The 15,178-nt window shown below is 36.7% G+C and overlaps 1 protein-coding gene across 1 annotated transcript in view; it reads right to left on the bottom strand.

The window, feature by feature from the left end:
- Positions 1–15,178, bottom strand: part of Tmeff2 (transmembrane protein with EGF like and two follistatin like domains 2) — a 284,490-nt gene that overhangs the window by 252,340 nt on the left and 16,972 nt on the right. The window contains exon 4 of the mRNA XM_052192909.1: positions 9,811–9,837. Coding sequence (XP_052048869.1) covers positions 9,811–9,837 — 27 coding nt within the window. The remainder of the gene's footprint in view (positions 1–9,810; positions 9,838–15,178) is intronic.

Genomic DNA, 15,178 nt, shown 5'->3' with positions numbered 1-15,178 from the left:
TTCCATGCTCGTGGATTGGAAGGATTAATAGAGTTAAAATGGCCATCTTGCCAAAAGCAATATACAGATTCAATGCACTCCCCATTAAAATCCCAACTCAGTTCTTCACAGAGTTAGAAAGAGCAATTCTCAAATTCATCTGGAATAACAAAACACCAGGATAGCTAAAACTGTTCTCAACAGTTAAAGAACTTCTTAGGGAATCAGTATCCCAAACCTCAAGCAGTACTACAGAGCAATACTATGAAAAACTGCATGGTATTGGTAGAGTGGCATGCAGGTGTATCAGTGGAATAGATTGAAGACCCAGAAATGAACCACACACCTATGGTCACTTGATCTTCGAAAAAGGAGCTAAAAACATCCAATGGAGAAAAGATAGCCTTTTCAACAAATGGTGTTGGTTCAACTGGAGTTCAGCATGCAGGAGAATTTGAATTGATCCATTCTTATCTCCTTGTACTAAGCTCAACTCCAAGTGGATCAAGGACCTCCACATAAATCCAGACACACTGAAACTAATAGAAAAGAAATTGGGGAAGACCCTTGAGGACCACAGAACAGGGGGAAACTTCCTGAACATACCAATAGCTTATGCTCTAAGATCAAGAATTGACAAATGGGACCTCATAAAATTACAAATTTTCTGTAAGGCAAAGGACACTGTCAAAAGGACAAATCAGCAACCAACAAATTGGGAAAAGATCTTCACCAACCATACATCCAAAAGAGGGCTAATATCCAATATATATAAATAACTCAAAAAGTTAGACACCAGAAAACCAAACAACTCTATTAAAAATGGAGTACAGAACTAAACAAAGAATTTTCACCTGAAGAACTTCGGGTTGCTGAGGAGCACCTTAAGAAATGTTCAACATCATTAGTCATTAGGGAAATGCAAATCAAAGCAACCCTGATATTTCACCTCACACCAGTCAGAATGGCTATAATTAAAAACTCAGGAGACAACAGGTGTCGGCAAGGATGTGGAGAAAGAGGAACACTCCTCCATTGCTGGTGAGATTGCAGGAGGGTACAACCACTCTGGAAATCAGTCGGGCAGTTCCTCAGAAAACTGGGCAGGACACTTAGGAGGACCCTGCTATACCACTCCTGGGCATATACACAGAGGATTCCCCAGCATGCAATAAGGACACATGCTCCACTATGTTCATAGCAGCCTTATTTATAATAGCCAGAACCTGGAAAGAACCCAAATGTCCCTCAATGGATGAATGGATACAGAAAATGTGGTATATTTACACAATGGAATACTACTCAGCAATTATAAACAATGAATTCATGAAATTCTTAGACAAATGGTTGGAACTGGAAAATATCATCCTAAGTGAGGTAACTCATTCACAAAAGAACACACATGGAATGCAGTCACTGATAAGTGGATATTAGCCCAGAAGCTCTGAATACCCAAGACACAACTCACATATCAAATCATTCCCAAGAAGAAGGAAGGAGAGGGCCCTGGTCCTGGAAAGGCTTGATGCAGCATTGTAGGGGATTGCCAGGACAGAGAAGTGGGAGGGCGTTGATTGGGGAATAGGCAGAGGGAAGAGGGCTTATGGGACTTATGGGGACAGGGGAACTGGGAACAGGAAAATCATTTGGAATATAAACAAAGAATATAGAAAATAATAAAAAAAATAGGAAAAAGAATAAATATAGGAAAAAGAGGAAAAAAAAAAAAAAAGAAAAGTGTCAGATGGTCCTGTCTAGGACAGCCTAGGACCCTGCAGAGTTGGGAGAATATATTGCAGCCTCTTCAAAATCAACAACAGCCAAACAACAGAAGCTTTACCTTCTTAAAATAAGATTATTTTGTTTATTTGTGTGTGCGTGTGTGTGAATGTGTAAGTATAAGTCTATGTGAGTGTGTAGAGTGTGTATGTGTATGAGAGTGAATGTGCATGAGAATGTTGTGAATGTGTGAGTGTGTGCATGTGAGTGTATGCGAGATATGTAGCCAAAGATGTCTATCTGGCTTACTATTCTGCACCTTTTGTGAATTGCCCATGTGAGAGATGATCAGAAGTGGAATATGAGGGCCCTGATTTCACCATTCCAACTGAGGAAAAGTCAGAGCTCCTCTCATCTTGGGGATTCCAGATGGACTGTGCTTTTATCTCATAGCACCAATTTAATTCTTTTTCTTCTTATCCTTACATCATTTCTTTTTAGAGATGTTATTATTCTAAGGCATCATTCACTAAACTTCAGGCACACAAAATTTTAACCTCAAGATAGCTCTGACTAAAAACCTTGCCAATCACAGATGACAAAAGCAAATCTAAGTAACTTGATCATGGCAGTATGGCTAGACAGTGAAAGGTCACAATCCAGTCTACACAGTTCTGATATCTTCAAGTTGTGCTGTGAACTGCTACCTTACCATGTTGCTGTCATCTTCCTAATATATATTTCATCAAAAACTTAAAGGCTACCCAGTACTATAGAGAGAAAATGTTTAGAAGATGAGATGGAGAACAACAGGGGAGATGAGATGCATGAGATGGGGGAAGGGGAAGATAAAAGAGGAGAATAGATATTAATAATAAGGTACAGAGTAAGAGCACAATACAGATAACAGACAACAACAGAATCAACCCATATGATTTGTATTCTACATCACAAAGAACAGGTGTTTTCAGAAGAAAAAGTGACAATGGAAGAGGCTAAGAAAATGGGATAATAAATTTCCCTAAAAGTTGGGTAAAATTAATAATTTATATTAAAATAGAAAATGAGTTCTTGTCTAGTGTTTGAAAACCATTGCTCTCATAGGCAATTTTTGGTTCCTTCTTTTTTGAAGTTTGAGGACTGGGTTAGTTACCATAGATACTGTCACTGGGTTATGGTTAGGGTGGCCTTCCTTCTTATATGCATCTATCATTAGTGTTATATGACTGTGATCTTTGTAAGCTATAAAATGGTTACAACTGGAGTACAATTTCCTACCTATATTAAAATACTCTGCTTCTGAAAATCACAAAGTCACTTAGAAAAATAACAGTGCTTATAAGCCTGATGATAATATTAATATTTTCTGTAAATATGTTGAATAGCCCAAATTGAATTCCCACATCTTTATTTGGTTTTCAGTGGAGGCAATATGCCTGCCACTTAATTTTGAGAACAATTATTTTTGAGATGTTTTTATCAGTTTTCTCTCTTCCATATCTTGTATAATTGTAGTTTCTCCTGCATGTTTCTCATTTATCTTATGTTTCAATCCTGTAATTTCTATTTCTTTCTATATGAAAAAGTGACTGTCTCCCCTTACTATAGGAAACTATTGGATTCATATTTATTACCATAGAGTCAATACTTATTGTTACTGTAGTTGTATTTGTATTTAGAGTCTTGGTATATAGACCAAAATGACCTAGAACTTGTTGTGTAGTAGAGTTGATCTCCTTTCTCAGCTTTTCAACATGCTAGGACCACAAGCTTGTACCATCACACCTAGCCCAGTGCCATTTTCAATCATGGACTAGTAATCCAACAATTTGTTATTCTAGTTTGCCTCCTCATAGAAATTATGTTCTCAGAGAAAACAGAAGTCAGAGCAAAAGGTAGCAGGAATTCCTGTGACTCTAGTTCTAATTTCCTAGAGTTTAAAGTTCTCCATTTTAGTTTGTTGTGATTATCTTCCCCTAAGTTGTATGAGCCAGTTTTAAACAGTAAGATGAATCACTCTCTAAGGAGATGAAGAGAGAAAGAAAGAAAAGAAAGAAAGAAAGAAAGAAAGAGAAGAAAGAAAGAAAGAAAAGAAAAGAAAGAAAGGAAAGAAAAGAAAGAAGAAGGAAGGAAGGAAGGAAGGAAGGAAGGAAGGAAGGAAGGAAGGAAGGAAGGAAGGAAGGAAGGAAGGAAGGAAGAAAGAAAGAAAGAAAGAAAGAAAGAAAGAAAGAAAGAAAGAAAGAAAGAAAGAAAGAAAGAAAGATCTTAATAGATATTCTTTAAGCCAATTAAAAATCTAGACTGGCAGTCTCTGGATGCTGAATCCAAACCCATTTCTGCCATAACTGTACAAGAAGATTAACTTTATTTCACTGTAATTTCTATAAACCCAATAAAATTGCCTGGAAAAGCTTGTGGCATTCATTTCATTCTCCCAGGCAATCTAGAACTTCAGAAACTGTCACTGCTCTATTGTAAGAACACTATGTTCTCTTTGTAAAATGGTATTCATATGTGAAAACACACTGCCCTCCACTCATGCTCACAGTAAAGTCATCTTACTCCTCCAATCTTCTTTCTGCCACTCTCTGTTTCTCCCCTTCTGTTTGCTTATGTTTTCCCCCAATATTGGCATCCATTACATATTTTGCGCTTATTCTGCTTCACTGTCCTTCGTCTATATCCATATTCTATATTTTTGAGGTAAAGAGAAACATGGACCCCAACCCATAAAAGCCTGAGAGAAGATTTCAAGTGAGCTTTAGATCAGTATGTGCTCATTTCTAGGCAAAAGAGCAGCAGCTTTGGGGTGTGGGAGATGGAAGAAAGCATTGTTTCTGATTACTCCCTGGATGAAATGCACTGGAAGACCTCAGACCTTATGAAACTGGTGGAATTTCTTTATTGAATCACTCTCTTGGCTGGAGCTGCTTACCATTGTTCTCTGTCAGACGTTGGCTACAGTGTGGACCCAACGGAGGAAAATTTTTTCCCAAGTAAATTGTGTTTGCCAGACTTGACTGTGACAGTAACTGAAGAAGGCACAAAAATGCTGCTGAGGCCAAGGAGGAGTACAGAAACACGGAAAAGAAAATTACTTACTCCTACATAAAAGCATTTTATGTAATGAATATTCATTTATTTTATCTCCAGTGCATTTAACATTTTACTTGTGCTGGGGATTGTTCCCTTTTATAATAAGCATCATAACATTTCCCATTGTATGCAGTAAGGAGAATTAATATGTAATCTCTGAGCAGAATAAAATGGTCATGACCCTGACCATGTCAGAAATTTTGTCACTTTGCCCAGGTAATACTAGACTTCAAATCAACCATTATACATGAGAAAGAAAAAGACTGCTTAAAAACAACTTTCAAGTTCTCAAACTTCTTACAGTAGATTTTATCAACCCATTTTTATCAGCTGTAGAAGTTGAAATTTATATTTTATTGTGATGTTAACCTTTCTTGTTGGTGCCAAATTGTGTATGAAGTAAATATTCAATTATGGCAAACCTGAGGGATATTGGATAAAGGCAACTGACAAAGAGATTTTTTTCACTAAGCCAAAACAAAATATCAACCAGCTTTCTACTTTAAAATCATCACAATATTAATTACTTTAAAAGTCATATGAACTGTACAAATACCAGTCATAAATTCAACTTGATACTGTGCATATCTAATATTAATTTAGTTAAAAGTTCTCTTAGAAGCAAGGTGTTGTAATATGTGTCTGTAATATGAGAAAATGAGGCTGAAGCAGGGGGAATCCCAAGTTTGAGGGTCGGCTTGGGATATAATGAAACCTCCTCTTAAGCAAACATAACCTCAAAGCTTCCTTAGAAATGTAGAACCCGACAGTACTGTACGTTGGCTATGTGCATCCTTGTTCCCATGAAATAAAAAATGCACCTTTGCCTCTATAGCATGAATCTCACATATTTTTAATTCTAAAAATGCTGGTAGACCTCTCAGAAGATGTTATTAAAAGTCAATTGTGCATTTTGCCATCATGCATAACAGACAGCACATCTGCAAATATCATAGATGCTACGACTGGGTTTCATTTGGTAGATGGACTTTTTATCTTTAGGAATTTGGTGAGAATATAAGCAATACAAAAGTACTTGAAAAGGAATGAAAAAATCTTCAAAACCTTGTGTTTGTAATATAGCTTAAAGATGCAGAAAAGAGAGCTTAAAATGATCCTCTCAGCACCCACAACAGCCCTAGATCTCGAGAGGAGGCTGCTTGAATACTTTTCCTTCCTGCAGTATTTGTTGCCTAAGCAAGTCTGTGGGTATACAGGAGGTGCTCATCCCTCCTACACAACCTCTTTCATATTTTCAACACTAACTCTCCATACACATACAGAGGGCACTTGAGTTGCTAATCATATTCATCCACTTTCTCAAGTTCTCAGGAATGTGGTCTATATACTACATTCTAGCACAGAAAACAGCCAATTATAGTTTCTCTTGAATGTTTTTTCCAAGAACCAACCGATTCATAAGGAATGTTTGACACTCATGACTTTTCAAAAGGTTTTTGATCCAGCATAGAACTCCATAACTCTTATGCTTGAAACTAACAATGTAAAGTATTTTTTATACATTTTCTTCAACACTAGAAGATAAGGATAAAGACACTGAAATTGGTAAACCCACCCTTCATTATTCATGTGAGGTGGTTATCCTTCTCCACAGATCCTTTTGTGGATGAATACAAAGTAAATATTATGTTGGAGACGCAGTAAGCATGTTTCCTAACAAACAGAATGATTTCAAATGTTTGACCTGAACAGTAAAATAGTTAAAAACTCTCATACCATGTTAGTCTTATAAAAATTTCATATCTATTTTAATTATAGTAAGAATTTTCTTCAATCATAGTACATGACAGTTATGTCCTCTGCATATCAATAAAGCTTAAATTATTCTTAAAGTAATCATGTCTAATTTTTTGCTAATGTGATACTCATCTATTTAAAAGCATAAGCCAATATAAAACAGGGAAATTTGATGCATTTAAAAATAAATTTATCCTTGGATGTTAAGCATTTCATTCACGACAGTTACCCATGGCAAATGTACACAGCCATATTTGATTATCTCACTAGTCTTACCAATGCACTCCTCTTGAGAATCTTGTGAACTTTCTGTCAGATTAGGTATCAGAACCATCAACCTTCCAAGGTTCTCACAAGGATGACTTAGTTCCCATATATTCACTCTAGAACACTCATAGCATGTTCAACCATTCAAAGGAAGATTCTGGGTCCACTGAAATCTTCCACAGTCTCCTATTAAAAAGTCAGTTCCATTCTAAGCGTATTAGATTCAGTAAGCCAAATCCAGCTTTGACAAACCAAGGGTTATGAGATCTAACCTCGAGTTTATCTTTGTCACTGGAGTTACTAAGCTATTTAAGAGTTTAAATAAAATTCAAAGTTCTTAGTGCTATAGAATACAATAACTTATGAGCTAGGGGAAGAGCAATCTGGCCAACATCCCAGTTTTGTTTCCAATTTAAAACTTTTATTCATATTGCTAACTTTTTCAGAACATTTGTTATTTCAAAGATTATAACTCAGAATTCAAAAAAGCCTTTCTCAATCCATGGGCTATGACCCCTTTGGCAAACCTCTATCTCCAAAAATACTTACATTATAATCCATGACAGTAGAAAAACTATAGTTTGAAAGAGCAATAAAAATAATTATATGGTCAGGGACACCACAACATGAAGAACTGTATTAAAGGGCCACAGCATTAGAAAGGTTGAGAATCCTGGATTCAAAGGGTTACATGCCCTATTTCTTAAAAATAAATATATCTTATTAATCAGTTTGGACAGATATGAAAGCTCCTGTCTGTGGACCTAACATTTGTGAGGCAGAAGCAGGAGAAATGCTCTGGGTTCAAGATCAGCAGCAACCTAATTAGTGAGGCTGTCCAGGCCAGACTTTTTACAAGTGAGACTCTGTCTCAACAACAGTAACAACTATTTTTTAAGCTTAAAAAAATTACCATTATTACGGAGTCTATAATTGAAAAGACTAGTTAAGGAGAAAGAGAAAGCACAGGCAACAGAATAGGAGAAAAATAAGTTGGGAAAAGAAAGGTGTTTTCCAATGATGTATCCCTCTCCTTATGAACCATGTAACCAATGGCATATTTGTGAGAGGAAAATGATTTCCTTAAAAAGCAAAAGGTCTTATCCAGGTCAAAGGACAACACAAGGAACCAAACAAAGTAACAAAGGCCTGGTTTTGGTTCCGTTTTCCTATGCTGCTATCAACTGCTGAAAATTAGGAAGCAGCACCTGCACCGACCACACAGATTATATTTTCAAACAAAACAAGCTGCATGCTGGGTAGGGAAATCAGCTGGGGGGGAAAGCGTGTGATGGAAATTTGGCAGGACAATGAAGACATTCTGTGTTCTGGAAATCATTTCTGTCTTCTTTATTACCAAGCTCGCAAAAGAACAAGACTCGTTGGGTGCACAGTGGAATAGTCATGTCTCAGTAGAGTAACTGCCAGATTAGTCTGTAAACAAACCTAAATGCTCGGAAACTAGTAGAATTTCACATGAAACGACTTACCATCAAAGCAAGATTTTAAAGCTGGACTGATTTTTAAATATTTCAATGGAGAAGCTAAAGGCACTGTCTTTTTCTATCTTTATGTGAAGACTTAATGTTTCCCAAGCTGTCCCTTTCAAAGCTTCTGGGAAGATTTCTTGAGAAATTCACCTTAAGAAATTCATCACCTTAAGAGAAGGAGCATATTGATTTCTTACAAGTAAAGAAAGCCTGTTGAAATTGAGAAGGCAGTCCAGAGCCCTGTGCCATCAAACACAGTCTGTATTTGAGTACTGACTGCCGCTTAGTTTTATCCTGGGCTCCAGTGTGCCGCTATGTGCTCTCCGTATACAGTTTATTGGAATTGGTGAAGCCTTTCTCTCTGTCAAACTCAAGTTTCCCAAGCCACACAAAATGTGTACCTTTGAGTCTCTAGTTTCCAGAACACAAAGCTTTCTAAGTTTCATCACCTTCCCTATTTACTGAATCCTAACGTGATTAATTTATACAGCCTAAGAAATCACTGAGATGATATTTATATTTCAAGTACATTTTTGTTTTATTGGTCTTATAATTATATCTTGGGTTTTGTTCTTTATTTGTGTTGTGTAGACAAAAGTGGCAGTTGGAATTTCATTTGGAAAAGCATCTAGGATATTTATAAGGACATTTAATGCAAAAATAAAGTATTCCTTCAGTTGTAAACATACCTTTCTCTAACATATTTCTTCAAAAAGAATTAAGCAATCAAAACAAACATCTTCTTAGCTGGCTGTGCATGTTAGGTCACAACATGCATGCCACATGCTTTTATTTATTTAAATTTATCTATCTATCTATCTATCTATCTATTTATTGATTTATTTTGAGGCAGAGGTGGGTAGATCACTGTGAGTTCAAGAACAGAATGGTCTTCACAGAGAGCTTCACATACACAGTGGATCCTTCTCAAGTGAAACAAAACAAAGGAAAGCGAACAAAAATATTTCTCATTTTAGTAAAATCAACACTGTATTGATTTCATCAGGGAAGAAACAATAATGTCATGATATCTTTGACTTAACTTTTGTTTCTTCTTATTATTTTTATGAACTAATATGTCTTGACTTAAACTTAAAATTCTGATATAGGAAGCAATTTACATGTTAATGTTAGTACTTGGTGGTTGAAGGCAGTATTATGTATTTAAAAATGAAATATTTCTTCTTGAATTCTTTCTGTCTTACTAAATACATCATAAAATTTGTATGTGTCTTGACACTGTGTGTTTGCAATTCAGCACAACACACAAGGAAGTGCATGAAGGAGGAGGTGAAGGAAGGGAGCTGGGTGTGATTCATGAGTAGGCCTGGCATAAGCAGCAACCGAACTAGTGGGGCAACTTCTCGTGTAGTTTTCCTTTCTTAAAATCCAAAATTTAGGTTTCTCTTAGATGTCTGCTTTGGAGTGTATCTATCAACAGGAACCCACAATAGCCCACAGAAACATCCAAATACAAAAGGAGAGCGGGAGCTCCTCCTACCTCCATCTCCAGATCCCGAACCTGCATCTGGGAAGAAAAGAGAAAACAGTTCATACTCACTTGAAAAACATACTAAACAGTTAGTTTTCAAGGTTAGGCTTTGTCCCTTTTTTTGTCAGTCTTTTCAGCTTGAGACAGGGTCTTTGCAACCCAAGATGATTTACAGTTTGTTTCCCCCTGCCTGCATCTCCTAAGTGTGACAATCACCAGGCCTGCACCATTAGCTTGCTCACTATCTCAATGCTAAAATGTCATTGATATGAAAACTTGCAGCATTTAATCTGCTAACATACAGTTTTCTCAATTTAATCTAATTTCTATTGACATATAAGTAAGATATTATTTTTCTTCTTAAATTTTATGAAACCTTGATCATATAGCTTTGGGTGGGGGGAGTCCTACTTGAGCATGGGAAGTCCTCCCAGCTTTAATTTTGACAAGGCTGAATTTGGAGACTTTGACATGATGAGATGCTTCTATCACTGCATTTTCAAAACTAAACAGTGCACATGACAAGGCTTCTGTTCTTCTTACACACTGGTTATAAACAAAGGAAAAAAGAGTAAAGGGAGCACTCTGTGGGGATGAGGGACTGATCGATGCCACACTGGCTGAGGACTCTATCTTCAGGGAAGTCATCGTTGAAATGAGTAGACGTGAGCTTACTTAGCCTTCGAGCTTGCAATGGAGCAGACTCTGAGTCACTGGCACAAAAACACCATCTGCACTGTTTATTACCCTGCTTCTTCCTGCCCTACCTTCCAAGTCACTACAAGTAGATAAAGGTGACTCTTTCTAAGAACACTAATTCCAAAACTACCCAGTGCCCTGGCCTGAGTCAAACTTTTGAGTCTCTATCTGTTCCTAAATGTAGACACCCTTTCTCTGCTTATTTCTTTGCCTTCAATAGATATTTCATTGTGCTTTTCTACTGTTAATTCTAGGTAATAAGACAACAATTGGTAGCCTCCTTCAGCCATGTGATTACTGTTTTACGTCAGAATTGCATCCAGCATTCCAAGACTTACATAAAAATCCTCCTCAAAGAGTTTTCCCTTGTAGTTGAGTTGAATTAATATAAACCATTTCTTGCTGGGCTCTTTGTGATTTTGTGGAGATACACTACATAGAGTGGCCAGGACGATGAAAATCAAGAGCTGATACTTAGGGGAGAATGGGTCAGTCTATAAAACATGTCCTCCTTTGTGGCATTAACAGTGCTGTGGTGGAGCAGCAGTGGAACAGTAAGTCTTGGTGGCAACTCAGAGTAACTAATACTTTATTATACAAGAATCACAGTTCATTCATTAACTACTATTATGACTGACCATATGACTTTGAGCCATACCCTCTACTTAAAGGCAAGCTAATTGGTAGAAACAATTTATTATAATATAGAGATATAGTACCATATATACATTAATATATATGGACATGTGTTAAGAATAAATGAATATTCTTATATATTTATATATTATACACTAATATATAAAATATTATTACATATAAATATATATTTAAATATACATTTCATGACATATATATTTTTAAATATATTTCCTAACAAACACACAACCAACTTAGGGCTTGGTTTGACCTTTTAATAATGCCAAATTTTGAATGACTCAGTACATTCCTTTTTGCAACAGGAACATATTCTGACAATTAGAACACATTCATTAGTTATAACACTGCTTCTTTGGGACAGAATAGTGATTGAATGGCCAATAATTGCTAAGTTTCCTCTGAGCACACTTTCATAGGTAAGATTTCAATTGGTTTTGAATTAATTTGAAAGCTTACATCACTGTTACTTTTATTCAAAGGGACCAAATGGTGGCTGTCCTGAATTGGGACTATCACATCCTGTCCATATGTTTTCAGCAAATGAAGTCTATTTCTCATTTCTGACTAACATCAGGAACTTCCATCAGGCAGGGCAATGTGATGCTTGTCCCTCTAAACTTGAGTATGACACACATAAAGTGAATAGTACCCATGTTCACAGGCTCCAGTTTGCTAAATGATAAGTAGAGTCTTAGGCAGCCTTCCAAAACTTATTCCTTCTGTTTAATAAGTGAATAGTAACTTACTTTAAATGTGTGAGCATGGTCTGAAGTACAATCGTTAAAATGTTGAGAAAACATCTTGCCTATTGATCTTTAGGCTTTTGCCATAATATATGTGTTTGGGAAAAGTCAGGGAAAAATGTGTTTGGATCTTATCTTGAACATATGTTTCTAAAACTTCAAGAGATTTCATCCACATGATTAGTGATTGAGTTTGACCCAAATTAAACAGCTAGGAAAGAAAAGAGGGCTAGATGGGAAAATGGGCACTGTAGTCAACAGCTTCATTATGAAATACTTATGGGAAGCTTTAATGTTTTCTCAATTGTAGGGTGAGTCATCGCAGGCAAGCCAGAAATAAGTAGACTAAGAAAGTTGCAGTGAAGCAGACACATCTTGGCAAGGAAGGGATACTATTTGACAAGAATCTGGGCTCTTCATCAACTCCATTCTTGCAAGGCAAGAAGTTAAGTTGACAGTGAGACTGGCTACAAGGAAGCCACATTCTGGATTAAAATTTCAATGTTCTCCAGCCACTTATTCCCAGAGAATATAACTTGCCACCTCCACTTACTGTCAAAGAGCATTAAAAATAAATGGGAAGGCTGGTTTACCTTGGGTACAAACCCTGCAGTCAGTCCTGTAACACCCAAAGGAATCAACACTTCCAGGTGCTTTAAGATGCCCAAGATCAGAGGATTGGAGGAGAGGAGGACATAATATCTGTCCCAACACCAACAGGCATAATTGGAGCCAGCAGGATCCAGGAACACAGGTACCCTGCCTGACCAGTGGCATGGGTACCTTCCAGTCTGGGCTGGTTTAACTTGGGCAAGAATTCTGGAGCACAGGATCCCAGGACCTTGGTCATACCAGGATCTCAGGGCCCCAGAGCCAGCTTGATGCCCAGGAGCTCGGCCACACCCAAGAACTCAGGATCATAGGATCCTGGAACCAAAGGACCACAGAGACATCTTGACTCTGAGGAGTTCTAACACAACCAGGATCATAGGAAGGACAGGGTCCAGTCAGATATATCAAGGGCAGGTAGTACTAAAGATATTCAGATGTCAGGAGGCAAGTCTAAGAACATAAGCAACAGAAACCAAGGTAACTTGGTATCAACAGAACCCAATTCTCCCACCATAGCAACTCCTGGATATACCGTCATAACAGAAAAGCAAGATTCAGATCTAAAAATCACTGCTCATGATGATGATAGAGGATTTTAAGAAGGATATTAATAAATCATTAAAGAACAACAGGAGGACACAGGTAAACCGAAGCCCTTAAAGAGGAAATATAAAAATCCCTTAAAAAATTACAGGAAAACACAATCAAAAAGGCAATGGAAATGAAAAATCCATCCAAGGTCTAAAAATGGAAATAGAAACAATAAAGAGATCACAAAGGAAGAAAACTCTGGAGTTAGAAAACTAAAGAAAAGGATCAGTAGTCATAGAAGTAAGCATCACCAACAGAATACAAGACAGAGAAGAGAGGATTTCAGGTGCAGAAGATACCATAGAAAACATTGACACAACAGTCAAAGAAAATGCAAAAGACAAAAGGCATGTAACCCAAAGTATTCAGGAAATCCAGGACATAAGGAGAGGACCAAATCTTATAATAATAGGTATAGAAGAGAGGGAAGATTTCCAACTTAAAGGGCCAGTAAATATCTTCAACAAAATTACAGAAGAAAACTTCCCTAACCTAAAGAAAGAGATGCCTATGAAAATATAAGAGGTCTACAGAACTCCAAATAGACTGGACCAGAACAGAAATTCCTCCTGTCACATAATAGTCAAAACACCAAATGCTCTAAACTAAGCAAGAATATTAAAAGCACTAAGGGAAAAAGGTCAAGTAACATAAAAAGGTAGGTCTATCAGAATTACACCAAACTTCTCACTAGAAAGTATGAAAGCTAGAAGATCCTACGTAGATGTCATATAGACCCTAAGAGAACATAAATGCTAGCCCAGACTATTATTCCCAGCAAAACTCTCAATTACAATAGATGGAGAAAACAAGATATTCCACGACAAAATCAAATTTACACAATCTCTTTCCACAAATCCAGTTCTACAAAGAACATTAGATGGAAATCGCCAACACAAGGAGAGAAACTACACTCTAGAAAAAACAATAAAGTAATCTTTCAACAAGCCCAAAAGAAGATAGCCATACAAACATAATCCCAAATATAACAACAAAAATAACAGGAAGTAACAATCACTTTTCCTTACTATCTCTTAACATCAGTGGACTCAATTCCCCAATAAAAAAGACATAGACTAACAGACTGGATACATAAACAGGACCCAGCATTTTGCTACATACAGAAAACACACCTCAGTGTCAAAGACAGACACTACCTCAGAGTAAAAGGTTGGAAAATAATTTTCCAAGCAAATGGTCCATAGAAAAAAAGCTGGAGTAGCCATTCTATTGAATGAAATTGACATTCAACCTAAAGTTATAAAAAAAAAAAAAAGAAGATAAGAAAGGACACTTCATACTCATCAAAGGAAAAATCAACCAAGATGAACTCTCAATCTAAACATCTATGTTCCAAATGCAAAGGCACAAACATTCATAAAAGAAACTTTACAAAGCTTAAAGCACACATCACACCCCACACAATACTATTGGGAGACTTCAACACCACACTCTCAGTAATGGACAGATCATGGAAACAAACTAAACAGAGACACAGTGAAACTAACAGAAGGTATGAACCAAATGGATCTAACGGATATTTATAGGACATTTCATCCTAAAACAAAAGAATATACCTTCTTCTCAGCACCTCATTGTACCTTTTCCAAAACTGACCATATGACTAGTCACAAATCAGGCCTCAACATATACTAGAAGATAGGAATAATTTCATTTACCCTATCATATCACCATGGACTAAGGCTGGTCTTAAATTCCAACAAAAACAAAGGAAAACACACATACATATGGAAGCTGAACAACACTCTACTCGGTAATGACTTGGTCAAGGCAGAAATAAAGAAAGAAATTAAAAGACTTTTTAGAATTTAATGAAAATGAAGACACATCATATCAACACTTATGAGATACAATGGAAGCAGTGGTAAGAAGAAAACTCCTACCTCTAAGTGCCTCCAAAAAGAAATGGGAGAGAGTTTATACCTGAAAACTCTAGAACAAAAAGAAGCAAGTATAACCAAGAGGAATAGAGAACAGGAAATAATCATACTCAGGGCTGAAATCAACAAAAAGAAACAATAATAGATATACAAAGAATCAACACAACCAGGAGT

The sequence above is a fragment of the Apodemus sylvaticus genome, chromosome 9 (genome assembly GCF_947179515.1).
Source record: "Apodemus sylvaticus chromosome 9, mApoSyl1.1, whole genome shotgun sequence".
NCBI classification, from domain to species: domain Eukaryota; kingdom Metazoa; phylum Chordata; class Mammalia; order Rodentia; family Muridae; genus Apodemus; species Apodemus sylvaticus.
Note: the sequence above shows the minus strand (reverse complement) of the source record. Positions and strands in the feature narration are given on the sequence as shown.